Below are 13,119 nucleotides of genomic sequence, written 5' to 3'. Positions count from 1 at the left end.
CAGGTGGAAAGTCTGGGATTCCCCGGAGATACAGAAGGGATTCCCCCAACTTGCGGAGCAACGCGCTGCAACAAGATTTCAAATTTCCCGGAAGGAAAAGCAAAACCAAAATATTTCGATGTTTTATTATCGATTCATAACAATTTTCCTCCTTAAATTATCACTCAGCAACAACAAAATAATTAATCACAATTATATTAAAATTGTTGAGTCTTGACAGTGTGTATCTTTCGGGAACTCCAAAACGTTTACAATATTCGACAAAATTGGATGACTCAAAGAAACAGATGGCAAAATTAGAATTGTTTTGAATTTTTTTCATTCTTTTCTTGATATCTTTTTCCTGACATATATCCTTAATATTTTCTAACGAATTTCTCCAATTTTACACGAAACTGTACTGGTTATCTACAGCTCGTCCAGGGGTTTCGTTGCTTACTTCGGGTTCTTGGGTACGGACACTACCATTTCCAGTTTGTACCTAAAAATTTGCAGTTGCGATATTATTGAGTTGGACAGACAAATATTCGAACATGCCGCTAGATGATGACTTTTGTTCAGTTAAATTTTGTTGGAAGAAAAAAAGTTCGGTTTAAAAAATTTCTGGTCTTGGACTAAATTGTTCTTATGGTAGTTGATGGTCTCATTGTTTCTAAGCGAAAGCAGCGGAGTCTGCAAGCAGCATTCAGCAGCAAAGCTTTCTGCCGAAAATAAAATGCCTTTTTCACATTCGTCATCTTAAAAAAAACACTGGAAAAGGACATTAATGAATTGAAAGAAAATGAGCAATTAAGAAGTTATATTTACACATTTGTACTTAAAAATAATGGATGTTTCAATTAGAGGGTGAACAGAGGAGTAAGTTGAAAAACTACAAAAATAAATTAAACAAAATCAACAAGATTATATAACAAAATACAATTGTTAAAATATATCCAGTTACTTCCAATCTTCCTCAATCTTTTTATTAGCCGAATATTTACAATCAACTTATTGGAATCTCAAGAAATGCATACACAACTAAAAATAACTAATCTAATTTGTCACTGCGGAAAGTAGATCAAACTCACGTGAAATTAAATCACGTGAATTTGAGGCCACACCAAACTATTTACAACATTATTAAATAAATTAAAATAGGAAGGTAACATATCTACAAGTGTCTAGAAGAACAATGAGAGGAGAAAATCGATAAAAGTTGAAAGAGATCTTCAGTATAAAAATGAACAAGGTTCTTAAATAGAGAATTCGAGGTAGAAGAACTTTCGACAAGAACACAAAACTAAACTGTATTACTGAAAAAAAGGCATTTGATTTTATTCTACGCTCTTGTGGTACCAGCAAAATCGTTAAGCATTCGAAACATCGCAAGCGTTTGTAGCACAGCCAAAACCTCTCTTTCGACGTAAATTGCACAATTCTTTGGATCTCTATCTCGTCGACAACACATTTTAAGGACCCGAAATTCGTAATATTCGTCATTTCCCTGGTACCACAGCACCAAACGACATGCAACGAACATCCACCGATCTATCGTTATAGAAAAAATGGCAGAGACTGTCTTAAATTACAGAGTTCAACAACAATAATATCTTTTTCATCTCACTTGTCTGATTTCGGGTATGGGAGGCACCCTCCTCTCTCCGTTTGTCGTTTGATGACCCGACTGGTTCCTGCGTTCCATAGACGACTGCAGGGCCCCCATGGCGTTCTGATTGATCACATAGTCGGTCAGGGTGACGTCAGAGTTACCGCCGCTCTCCAGGGGGATCGGCTGGTTGCGGAAGTGCTCCAACATTTCGTAGATCGACTGGAACCAGAAGTGCTGGACTCTGCACTGACCCTGATCGTTTATCGTCATTCTCAGATGCTTAGCACGCCCCTGGACAGGAAAAAAACGATTTAAAAAAAATCGTCGAATGACAAGTGACAAATGAGTGACAATTGACACTTGACAGCGAATGAAATAAAATTCTATGTCTACCTGAAAATTGAAGGTGAGGACAAACTCCCCAGTCCTCGTCTCACTCTGTCTGACCAAGAACAGACCGTGACTTTGCGTGCCCCCGTGCAGGACCAATTGTGTAGCTTCGGACCTGCCCAAAGTACCGTGGAACCAGTATTCTTTCTTCAGAGTTTGGCCAATGTCGGTCTCCATCATTGCTGCAAAAGAAACGAATGATGATGGTGGGAAGAGTTCGAATTTCGTTACTTACTTTGGGCAGCTTCATTGGCGCAAATCTCAAAGTTACTGCTGGAAGAAAGTCTGTCTCGTCCCAGAATATGTCTGGGAGGCAGTTCGGGGGCGTGACCCTGGTAGTCTCTGGTCATGCCATCGCCACTCATGCCGTCAGTTCCGGAGGTAGCCCTCATGCAGTATTTTATAGTGGCTAGCCAGGACCTACAAGGAAATATTCATAGATTTCGACAGTAATTGGATTGATGGATTTTACCGCATATCGTCTGTGTCCTGAGCTTCTATGACGAATTCCAGATTGTTAACAGCCTTCAAAACGAACGTGTTCTCATGGTCGGGCATTTCTAACGCTGTGGTTTCTCTAACTTCAACTATAAGAGCACAAAAAACACCACTTCTTGGCTGTAACAAGAGAGATATTCTTAGATCTCGAGAAATACCAGGATCAAGTGTAAATTGGTACCTTTGAACTTTTGGGAGGGCAGTAAAATTCCAACATGTATCCGCCTACGGCTTTAACTAGAGCTAAACGGCATTTTTCCCATCTCTGGGGACTACCAGTTTGATCCAAGCTCTCTGGAGTTGAGTAATTAACGATTCCTTCTTTTCTACATTCTACAACTATTTTGGCAAGTTTTGTTTTATTGTGTGTTAAGTCTATTTCATCCGAGTGCTGCTTATGGAACCCCCTTCGCAACATTTTAAAACTAAGCCTAAAATAACAATAAATTGATGTAAATTAAGACATTCAATGAAGTAATTGAATAATACCTTCTGAAAAACGGTTTGTGTTGCATTTTGGGGGAACCTTCCTCATTCTCTGAGGTTTCTTCATGCTTCAAGCTACCATTCACAGACTTACTACCCTGCAACTGCCTCCTGTTGTAATCTACTTCGAATTGTTCACTAAAACTCTCGATGAATTTCCGTAAAAAGTCCTTGTGTGTTAGGAGATTCTTGTTGTGTTCACTCAAGTTGTGATTTATGAAGTGGGCACAGCTTTTGGAAAAATCCTGTGCCGCCGCATTAGCGTGTCTCTCGCAGAATTCTATCCAGGCGTTATCACCCATCGGAGACTCTAATGCTGTGGCCATTTTGCGTTATCAATTCAACTTAATAGGGCATTTTAAATATTTGTGTCACTTATGTTTATTACTCGAAATTAGTGTTTGTTTTGACATGTACACGACTCAAACATCGGACGCCATTCTTTGAACTGACCACAGACAAACTGACATATGAATTTTTCTGTGGTTCAGTTCACAGAAATACTAAATTTTTCGATAAAAGGAAAATAATTGAAAAATTTGGCTTGCAAATGAGTGGGAGAAAACCGTATGTTGTATTTATTATTTCATAAAGGTATATTTTACAATATTTATATCAACAAATGTTTCATACATAGTCTTCGTCTTGTCGACATTGACTTGGGACTTTTTGAATATCGATGACGTTTTAGGTTAGGAAATTGACGTTTCAACGTTGCCACAGTTAACCGTTTTTCGTCATTAACAAGAAATAAAGCTTGAATTTTCAACTGTGGGATATTAAAAGTAACGAAGATACGGTTAGTGAGTGGGAGAATAAAAAATAGCTTCATTTCAAAAATTTATAATTTCCAAAAACATTATAACATGAAAGTATCCTATGGAGTAGACCGAAGAGCGTCCCCTCGACCTAACCTCCAGTCCCAACAAAGCCAGCAGATCTCGTTAAAAAACGGACGTTGCCAGACTTCGTCGAGTTTCAGTCTTTTAAAGAAATAAACTAGGACCTGACGTTGATCGTCCACGGGTCCACAACGATCTTCTGCGTCATAACGGCGTGGAAAACCAGCTCAGTGTTGCAGATATACTTGACCTTCTCCTTCTTGTTACGCAGCAGATCGCCGGTGAGATGCACGTCCTCCTCCACCGTCACTATGAAGTAACTGTGGGGCGCCGTCTGATTGGTCGCCTCGATCTGGGCGGCCGTCCTCCTCACCTCCTCCACCACCCCCCCGCAGCTCTGTATCACCCTGCGCACCATGCGTTCGTTCGGGAAGACCCTGGGCGTCACCCAGAAACTCTTGCCTTGAAGGACCTTATCGCGGTTTTCCTTCCGCAAGAGGGCGTTGAGATCGCAGTTGTAGCGTCGATTGAAGCCGGCCACCTTCTGGAAGGGGTACTGGGAGGGGTCTAGGAATTTCCCGGCCGCCTTGGAGTCCCGCAACCACTTGACTGGCACTACTGGTATCTGCCTGGGCAGGCACAGCAACAGCTTGATGGTACGTTCCGGGTCCTGCATCACCAGGTGCGTGCAAGCGTTGGCATCGTTGGTCACGCTTCCCCCCAGGCTCCTAGGGACAAATAGCTCAATATTATGGCCGTTTACAGGGTGAATCTTGAAGCAAACTTACTTTACGATCTCGACCAAGTCTTGTAGGGATGAGGGTATGCTGGTGAACATGATGTTGTACTCCGGATTCTGCGCAGTACCCTGGTCTGTCACCATGGCGTCCCCCTCTTCGTCCACCTCGTCGTAGCTATCGTCATCATCAGAGGTCGTATCGTCATCGTCGTCGTCGTCATCATCGTCCGTTTCCTCTTCGACCTCCAGCTGTCTACCCTTCTTGGCCTCAGCTGTGGACTTCTTAACCTTCTCGTAGGTGTCTTGGGATATGTTTATCGGCATCTTCCAACCGTCTGTGGGCAACGACGATAAGTTTTCAGGGTTTCAAGGTTGAGATCGAGGTACTCACGCATTATGTTGGGACACACCTTGGGGTCGAAGCTGAAGTTGGGCGGGTCGGTGAACTGCTGATAGATGGCGTTGTCGATCTGCTGCAACGCGCCGTAGTTACCCAACAGGATGTCGGTGAGCCACTGCAGGTTCAGGATGGGGATGTTCCAGTTCTTGGCCTTCTTGCACTTGTTCCCCTTCGGTTTAGCAGCTATCAACAGGGTGTTGTGTTTGGACATGTACTCCGTGTACTGAAAATTAAGTAACGAATAATCTTATGACTTTTAGGGTGGGTTTTCTCACCTTGGCGCCGGTGTTGAGGATCATCTGCTGCACCCTGCCCTTCTCCTTGCCCTCGAAGCCGACGGTGGTGATGAGATGTTTGGCGCAGGGGTGCGTGTCGATGTACATGGCCGGCACGTGCAGGGCTATCCAAGGGGGCAGCAGCTGCTCCTTCCTGATGACGTCCTCCAGCCAGTACAGGGTGACGCAGCGTTTGCAGTCCCTGAGGGCCTGCATGACGATGCCGTGACGCTGCGTGAGGCATAGCACGTGGGTCACCCTGGCGCAGTACTGCTTCTCCACCTCCCCTGATGGATCGAAAGGGTTTTTTTTAATGCGATTTTACGATGGGGTGGTGGGACTTACCGCCGTGGTATTCGACTTTTTCCTTGAAGTTTGGCATCATGCGCTTGAGAATGTCCTGGACTTCTACCACGACAAAGACGCAGCCCAAGAAGAATTTGTCCTCCGGCACTGCGAACAAGAGATTGGTTGAATGTCGAGACTGAAGGGCTGCATCGAGCTCCATAAAATTCACAGATTTTTAACTAGAAGATTTGCTCTTTCAGAATATGTAACACATTCGGATCTAGGATGATTTTTCTGCGAGATACGCGTGTCGAAAGTTGTTAAAGTTAATTTTGGGACAAAAAGTAACTATGACTCTTCAAGGTAGTCAGGGGCATTTGGCTAGCTTAAAGAGTCATATTTACAAAAAGTCACTATGACTCTCTTAGGTAGCCAAATGCCCCCGACTACCCTGAAGAGTCATAGTTACTTTTTTTAACTCCTAGCTTGACTCTTCAAGGTAGTCTACCTTGAAGAGTCATAGTTACAAAAAGTAACTATGACTCTTCAAGGTCACCGAGATGGATGAAATTTTGAGATTTATCACTAGAAAGGTTGCTCTTTCAGAATATGTATCACATTTCCATCTACGGTTACTTTTATTGAGACAAAAACCACTCGAACGGTGACTATCAAAAAATTTCCAAATAGAATCACTTATATAATTGTCAAGACCGAAAGGCTGCATCGAGCTCCAAAAAATTTTCAGATTTTCAACTAGAAGGGTTGCTCTTTCAGAATATCTATCACATTTCCATCTACGGTTAGTTTTATTGAGAGAAAAAACCACTTGAACGGTGACTATTGAAAAATTTCCAAATAGAATCACTTAAATATAATCATCAAGACCGGAAGGCTGCATCGAGCTCCAAAAAATTATCAGATTTTTAACTAGAAGAGTTGTTCTTTCAGAATATCTATCACATTTCCATCTACGGTTACTTTCATTGAGGAAAAAACCACTCTAACGGTGACTATAGAAAAATTTCCAAATAGAATCACTTAAATATAATCATCAAGACCGGAAGGCTGCATCGAGCTCCAAAAAATTATCAGATTTTTAACTAGAAGAGTTGTTCTTTCAGAATATCTATCACATTTCCATCTACGGTTACTTTCATTGAGGAAAAAACCACTCTAACGGTGACTATAGAAAAATTTCCAAATAGAATCACTTAAATATAATCATCAAGACCGGAAGGCTGCATCGAGCTCCAAAAAATTTTCAGAATTTTAACTAGAAGAGTTGCTCTTTCAGAATATGTATCACATTTCCATCTACGGTTACTTTTATTGAAAGAAAAACCACTCTAACGGTGACTATAAAAAAATTTCCAAATAGAATCACTTGAATAATCATCAAGACCAAAAGACTGCATCGAGCTCGATAAAATTTTCAGATTTTTAACTAGAAGAGTTGCTCTTTCAGAATATGTATCATATTTCCATCTACGGTTACTTTCATTGAGGAAAAAACTACTCCAACGGTGACAATCAAAAAATTTCCAAAAAGATGGGGTCAGTTAAAAAATTTCAAGATGGAACGGTTGCAGCATAGTTGATGACATTTCAAGAAGGAGGTGCTCTTGGAGATCTTAAGAGAAATATTTATAAAATAGCGAAAAATGATTTTATTTCCCTCTTCAAATAAGAGTAATTTTCAAAGTAGTTTCCTATCAAACATATAGCTTATATTACAATTATAAAGTTACACTTATTTACGTTATAGCAACAAACACCTTACACAAACATAAAATTACGCGAATTTTCGAAAAACTATCAATCAACGATCCAAACCAAGAGCCCTCTCCTTCTCCATAACATCCAACTCTAACTTTCTGATCTCTAACCGTAGTTTCTCCAACTTGAGACACATAACGGCATCCGACTCTGGCACGAAAACAACTCTACCACCTAAAAATGAAAAACGAACGTGACAAAAACACCCCCCCACAATAACAAAATGCCAGAGTTCCCCGAATCCACCCCGAAACCAACTTGGGGGCAAAAATTCACAACTTACGTTTCAGATTTGGGTTGTGTCCATAAAAGGGCCCCGGCCTATGCTGCACGGGCACAGAAGAAGCCGCAGAAGCCGCCTTCGAAGAGGACTGCGCCTGCTGTTCGACCTGAGGCGCCGCCGGTAGGTTCTGGGGCGCGGGGGGCCTTATATCGCTACCACTGGGGCCTGCCAAGGCCCTGCGTTGTTGCTGCATGGCCAGCAGGTCCAACGGTCTGCTGTTGGCGTTCAGCGAGGCGTTATGCTGGGCCGTCATCAACCTGCAAACGTTGGGGGAAGTGATACGAGGTTAAAAAAAAATCGTTTGGGACTCACCTCAAGGTACCAGCCGCGGAAGGTTCGGGTATGGCGTCCTGTGGGGCCCCCACGGCGTTACCCCCGCTCTGGAGCCTGATACTCAGCATATTCGCCAGGGCTGTCTTGGTCTTAGGGTTGACGAGGACCTGGCTCTGTCCCACCGATGGGTCTTGGATGGGGACCTGAGGTTCTGCAACAGGAGCCTGGGACATCGGTCTGGCTATGGCCTGCTGGGATTGCTGCAGGGACGGCGTGGCGGCCGCCTTCTGCAGCTGCTCCCTCTGCAACTGTTGCAGCCTCAACTGCTGAAGAAAAGACGTTAAATTAAAGACTCTTGAAAAAAAATTGATTTCCTCCCTTACTTTGAGCTTTTGCTCCTGCGCGTGCGCTGACTGCTGTATGGGGCTCAAGCCGGGGGTCTGGTTGAGGCCGGAAGGTCCCGGAGCACTGGACGGTCCCGGCTGTTGGTTCATGGTGGTAGAAGTGACGGTCTGCTGTTGCAAATTGGTGGGTAAAACGACGCCCTGCTTGTTGGCCTGTTGCTGCAACCACGCCATCTGCTGTTGGGGGTTAAGACCGGCAGGTACAGGACCTGGAATCGTTAAAACAGGCTCAGAAGGTTGTTATTACTCGGAGGGAAAATTCATCCACAATCTCTGGAAATTAGGGCTTGGTCGAGGAATTAGATGTTGGGCAATCTCCAACTAGACGAGTTTGGATTCTCAGATAAATATCTTTCATGATTACTCGATAGATTGTGGTACCGATAGTGATTTTTCCAAGTCTGTCATGAAAAAGAAATTTCTAGAACGATTTATTTCAAATTAACATTGAAAGAGCACTCAAATCCCAGAGAATCTAATTTTTTCAGACACTCCAAAAGATTATTAGGCAGTTGATTGTGTTCAAATGATATCCGTTCTATTCTTTTCATTTATCAAGAATGATGTGTTTTTGTTGTTTGCCGAATGATAAAACCATGGATTAAAAACATTTTTAGTAGGTTCATTCTTGTTATATTCAAAGAATTTTCTCCACACACAGTTTAGTTATTACAAGAAACCAATAGTGAAGTGAAAACAAACAGAACACTCAAGAGTTACAATGTTTTTATATCAATGTACTTACTTTCGCTAGTTTTTTTCAAAAATGACAAATCGAAACTTGGGATCCTAGTCATCCCGTCAAAACACACAAAAAAGAACGGGAAAAATCGAACAATTTTTCGGGATGTTAGTTATCCCACGTCCAAAATTGAAAGGAGAGAGAATTCCGTAAAAGATGTCGATGAAAACATGACGAAACTCGAAAAAAACAACATGTGAGGCACATTTCTGCGATAAAAAAAAATCAGAACAATCCCATTGAAAACGACACGAGCGTAGATGCGATCTGATACGAAGGTAAAGAGAAAATAATGACTTATTCATATTATATGAAAGAAATTGATGTAAATCAAAAAATTTCGTCATCTCTCCCTCTCTAAGTATAAATTTTCAATGCTCCACAAAAAAATATAAACCAATTAGCTTCCAATTAGTCAAATTTACTCACCCCTGATCAAAATATGACCGGCCCCCCTCTGCTGCGCCTGCTTCAACAACAGCTGCCTCTGCTTCTGCTGCAACCTTGCGATGAACAAGGCCTGCTGCTCCGGAGGCATCTTCTGCAGCTGGTTGTGAGTCTGAGCATCCAAATGTATGAATTGCCTAGGCTGCACCCCCTGTCCCTGCTGACTACCGGGGGGCCACTGCACCCTTTGCCCCTGCTGCACGTTCAACGGTTGCCTGGGGATCTGAGACTGTCCCGGTGCTTGTTGTTGGGTCTGTTGTTGCTGAGCCCAGAGCTGTTGCTGCTGCAACAAAGGTCGAGTCTGCTGTATACCCTGCTGACCCTGCACCTGCTGTCCGAACTGATTCTGTTGCTGATTGAGCAGAATTTGACCCTGATTGGTCCCCTCTTGCTGTTGACCGAACTGCTGCTGATTCTGTCCAAACTGTTGTTGTTGCTGCTGTTGAATTATCTGCTGATTGCTCCCGACCACCTGTCTAACCTGCGTCAATGAATTCCCGCTCAGTATCTGCTGTTGTTGGTTTTGCATCTGCTGTTGCTGCTGCTGAATTATGTTTCCGAACTGCTGGTTCGGATTCTGCGCTATGGGACTCTGGGGAATCTGCTGGTGACTTATCTGGCTCTGACTCAACTGCTGATTCAGCTGGTTCAACTGCTGATTGATCAGCTGGGTCTGGTTCAGCCTCTGCTGACCCTGATTGATCTGCTGGTTCAAGATGTGATTCAGACCGACGTTTATCTGCTGTCTGGGTGTCTCGGTCAATTGCTGCTGATTATGGACGACTTGCTGGGACTGCTCGGTCTGGTTCAACGCCTGCGTTTGTGTGATTTGAGGATTCAGCTGCTGACTCTGCAGCAATCTCTGCGTTTGGGTCATCTGCTGGGACTGACCGAGAGACTCGTTCAGCTGCTGATTCTGGCCCAAAGATTGCAACAGCTGTTGGTTTTGATTCATGTTACCTTGAACCAATTGATGGCTCTGGTTCAAACCCTGATTAACGGGCTGCTGATGGGGTAGACCCTGGTTCAACTGCTGCTGGTTCTGTGTTAAACCCTGGTTTAATTGCTGCTGGTTCTGGGTCAAACCTTGATTTAACTGTCCTTGTACCAGCTGATTTTGGCCTAGTCCTTGATTGAGCTGGTTTTGGCTCAACTGATTCTGATTAAGTTGACTCTGTCCCAAGGACTGATTGATCTGTTGGTTCTGAACCATGCCTTGACCGATCTGCTGATTTTGAACCATACCCTGATTAATCTGCTGGTTGTTTCCGATCTGAACCTGTCCGATTTGGGTTTGTTGCTGCTGCATCTGACCCATCTGCTGATCCACTTGTCCGATTTGACCGTGGTCCATGACATTCTGTCCCAATTGCTGATTCTGACCGATCGTCTGCTGGGACTGTTGCTGTTGTTGAACCAACTTCAACTGCTGCAAATGCTGTTGATTTTGATTGACCATACGATTCTGATTGAGTTGGATCTGCTGGTTCTGATTCATCTGCTGTCCCGCCAGCTGGGGTTGACCAATTTGTTGGTTCTGCAAGAGTTGATCGGGAGTTAACTGATGGCCCAACCTTTGATTGAGTTGGGCTTGCCGTTGAGCGAGTAGTTGGCTTATCTGATGGTTCTGAGTCAGTTTCTGCTGGTTCAACTGTTGCGCTCTATTTTGCAGCTGTGATAATTGGTTTGGAGTCAAATGTTGGGTATTTATCATTTGGTTTCCGCTCAAAATCTGTTGGTTTTGACTGATCGAAGTGGGCTGAATGGATTGATTTTGGTTGAGATTGATTTGTTGCTGGTTCTGCTGCAATAACTGTCTTGCTTGACTGATTTGACCTTGTTGCAGCTGCAGTTGAAGAAGCTGTTGTTGTTGGAGAGTCAACTGGGTTCTCTGCAGCACGTTTTGTTGCTGTTGCTGTTGTTGCTGCTGCTGCTGTTGGTTCAGTCTTTGCTGTTGCTGTTGCAGTAGCTGTTGTTGGAGTTGAGTTGTACCCAACTGTCCCCTGAGCTGTTGTAACGATGGCCTGTTTATATTTCGGTTAATAGTGTTGCTCTGTTGAAACTGCAATTGTTGCCCCTGAGGTAGATGATGAAGAACAGCTCTAGGACCTTGCTGGGCCACCGGACTCTGTTGTAGAGGTGACGGCGATTGAAGGGGCGCTTGTTGCTGTGAGCCCTGTTGAGACTGCTGGACGTTTTGCTGAGAAAAACCGATCTGTGATGATTGTATCGTGTTCTGTTGTTGCTGTGTGCTCATCAAATTTTGCTGGCTCAATCTTTGAGAATGAATGTTCTGCTGCGCTTGCTGAAGAGCATTCTGAACCATCTGTTGCTGCTCGGGAGTCATTTGTTGAGGGATATTGGACATGGACGTTTTGGCACTTTGAGATTGGGACATCTGAAGTTTTTGTAAGATTTGCTGATGGCTCAACATCTGCTGAGTCTGGGCTTGTTCCCCTTGTTTCTGATGAAAACTGGGCGCGACTACATTCGGGGGTACAATTTCTTTCATTTTAGTAGTTTGGATTTGCGAGACCTGCTCCATTTTAGGCGGTTGTTGTTGTTGCTGCTGCTGTGTGGTTTGCGGTTGTTCCGGCTGGTTCCAAGGCATCCTCTGCTTTAGTTTTTCTAATAGAGCCTGTGTTGAATTAGCAACTTCGTCGTTACTACCGTCTTTCTCAGTAGTTTCAGATTCTTCAAACCCAGTTATTGCGGTTGTACTTTCATGATGTACTGGGGGTGGAGGCTTAGGCCAATCTATCAGACGAGGATGGAACAAATCAGGCTGAATCAACGCCTTATTCTTAATACACTCTAGAATCCAGTCGGGTGTTACAATACATATGTTCTCAGGTCCTAAACTTAGAGCCTTTTCATATTTGGTAGAATTGGTATCCACTGTTACTAGATAATTACAATTTTGATCCAAGTTGAGTTGGATTCTACCACCTTGGTAGGTTATCAGAGCCCACAGTGATTCCAAGTCATCTTTGACCTTAGAGAAGCAGAAAATTTTAGATGCGAATATTTGTGGTCGATTGAACAGATAAGGTTTGGTGCTCACTAATCTGTTCAACTGTGAACTTATTACTATCCATTTTGGTGTTACGGCTGGGACTTCATAGACGTCTGTAGCATCTATAATGTCTGTTTCTTCAGGGTTTTCGCCGCAAATCAAATGGGTGACGAAATCTGAGAAGTACTTCGATTGATCAGCACCCCCCTTAGTTAAAAGTGAGATAACCTGAAAGATATATCTGAATGTAGATACCAGCATCATGCTCTAGACTCTAGATGAGAGCTGTCCTTATTTTCTTATATACTTACTTCTTCTTCAACCTCGCCACTAACATAAAACTTAACGTCTTTGAATAACTCGTTGCTCACTTCTAAATTTTTGAATTTTTCAGTTAAATCGCTCATTTTGAAGGTGCATTACCAATTCCGCTAAACTTTTGAGGCTATTCAAATGACGCCTGTATTTTTATTACTACACAAATGAACATTCAGTAGAAGAACATTTTTACAAGCTGCTGAATAACTAAAAAATAAACAAGATATAAGAAAAAATAATAATAAATAAATTATTTTTCCATTTCACAATTCACAGAAGAGGAGAACATAAAGTAAGTCAAGATCGGTGTGTTCTGTGGAGGAGAAGAGCTTTATCTGCTTTCTTGAA

The 13,119-nt window shown here is 43.0% G+C and overlaps 2 protein-coding genes across 3 annotated transcripts; both read right to left on the bottom strand.

The window, feature by feature from the left end:
• Positions 1-110: 110 nt before the first annotated feature.
• On the bottom strand, positions 111-3,425 carry LOC123319860 (SH2B adapter protein 2). Its single transcript, XM_044906866.1, has 7 exons — positions 2,969-3,425; positions 2,661-2,910; positions 2,454-2,599; positions 2,217-2,401; positions 1,985-2,163; positions 1,607-1,882; positions 111-481 (listed from the first exon to the last, which is right to left on the bottom strand). The coding sequence occupies exons 1-7, from the start codon at positions 3,289-3,291 to the stop codon at positions 386-388; spliced, it is 1,455 nt and encodes a 484-aa protein (XP_044762801.1). The 5' UTR covers positions 3,292-3,425; the 3' UTR covers positions 111-385.
• Positions 3,426-3,792: 367 nt separating this feature from the next.
• LOC123320135 (PAX-interacting protein 1) lies at positions 3,793-13,042 on the bottom strand. 2 transcript variants are annotated; one of them, XM_044907328.1, is made up of 10 exons: positions 12,765-13,042; positions 9,420-12,681; positions 8,228-8,457; positions 7,884-8,170; positions 7,572-7,828; positions 5,567-5,674; positions 5,222-5,508; positions 4,938-5,169; positions 4,596-4,881; positions 3,793-4,535 (listed from the first exon to the last, which is right to left on the bottom strand). In XM_044907328.1, the coding sequence occupies exons 1-10, from the start codon at positions 12,858-12,860 to the stop codon at positions 3,965-3,967; spliced, it is 5,616 nt and encodes a 1,871-aa protein (XP_044763263.1). In that variant the 5' UTR covers positions 12,861-13,042; the 3' UTR covers positions 3,793-3,964. The 2 variants fall into 2 exon arrangements, with proteins under 2 accessions (XP_044763263.1, XP_044763264.1); XM_044907329.1 differs by having other exon boundaries at positions 7,884-8,167.
• Positions 13,043-13,119: the final 77 nt, after the last annotated feature.

The sequence above is a fragment of the Coccinella septempunctata genome, chromosome 9 (assembly GCF_907165205.1).
Source record: "Coccinella septempunctata chromosome 9, icCocSept1.1, whole genome shotgun sequence".
Classification (NCBI taxonomy): domain Eukaryota; kingdom Metazoa; phylum Arthropoda; class Insecta; order Coleoptera; family Coccinellidae; genus Coccinella; species Coccinella septempunctata.
The sequence above is the reverse complement of the archived record's forward strand: the minus strand, read 5'-3'. Positions and strand labels throughout refer to the sequence as shown.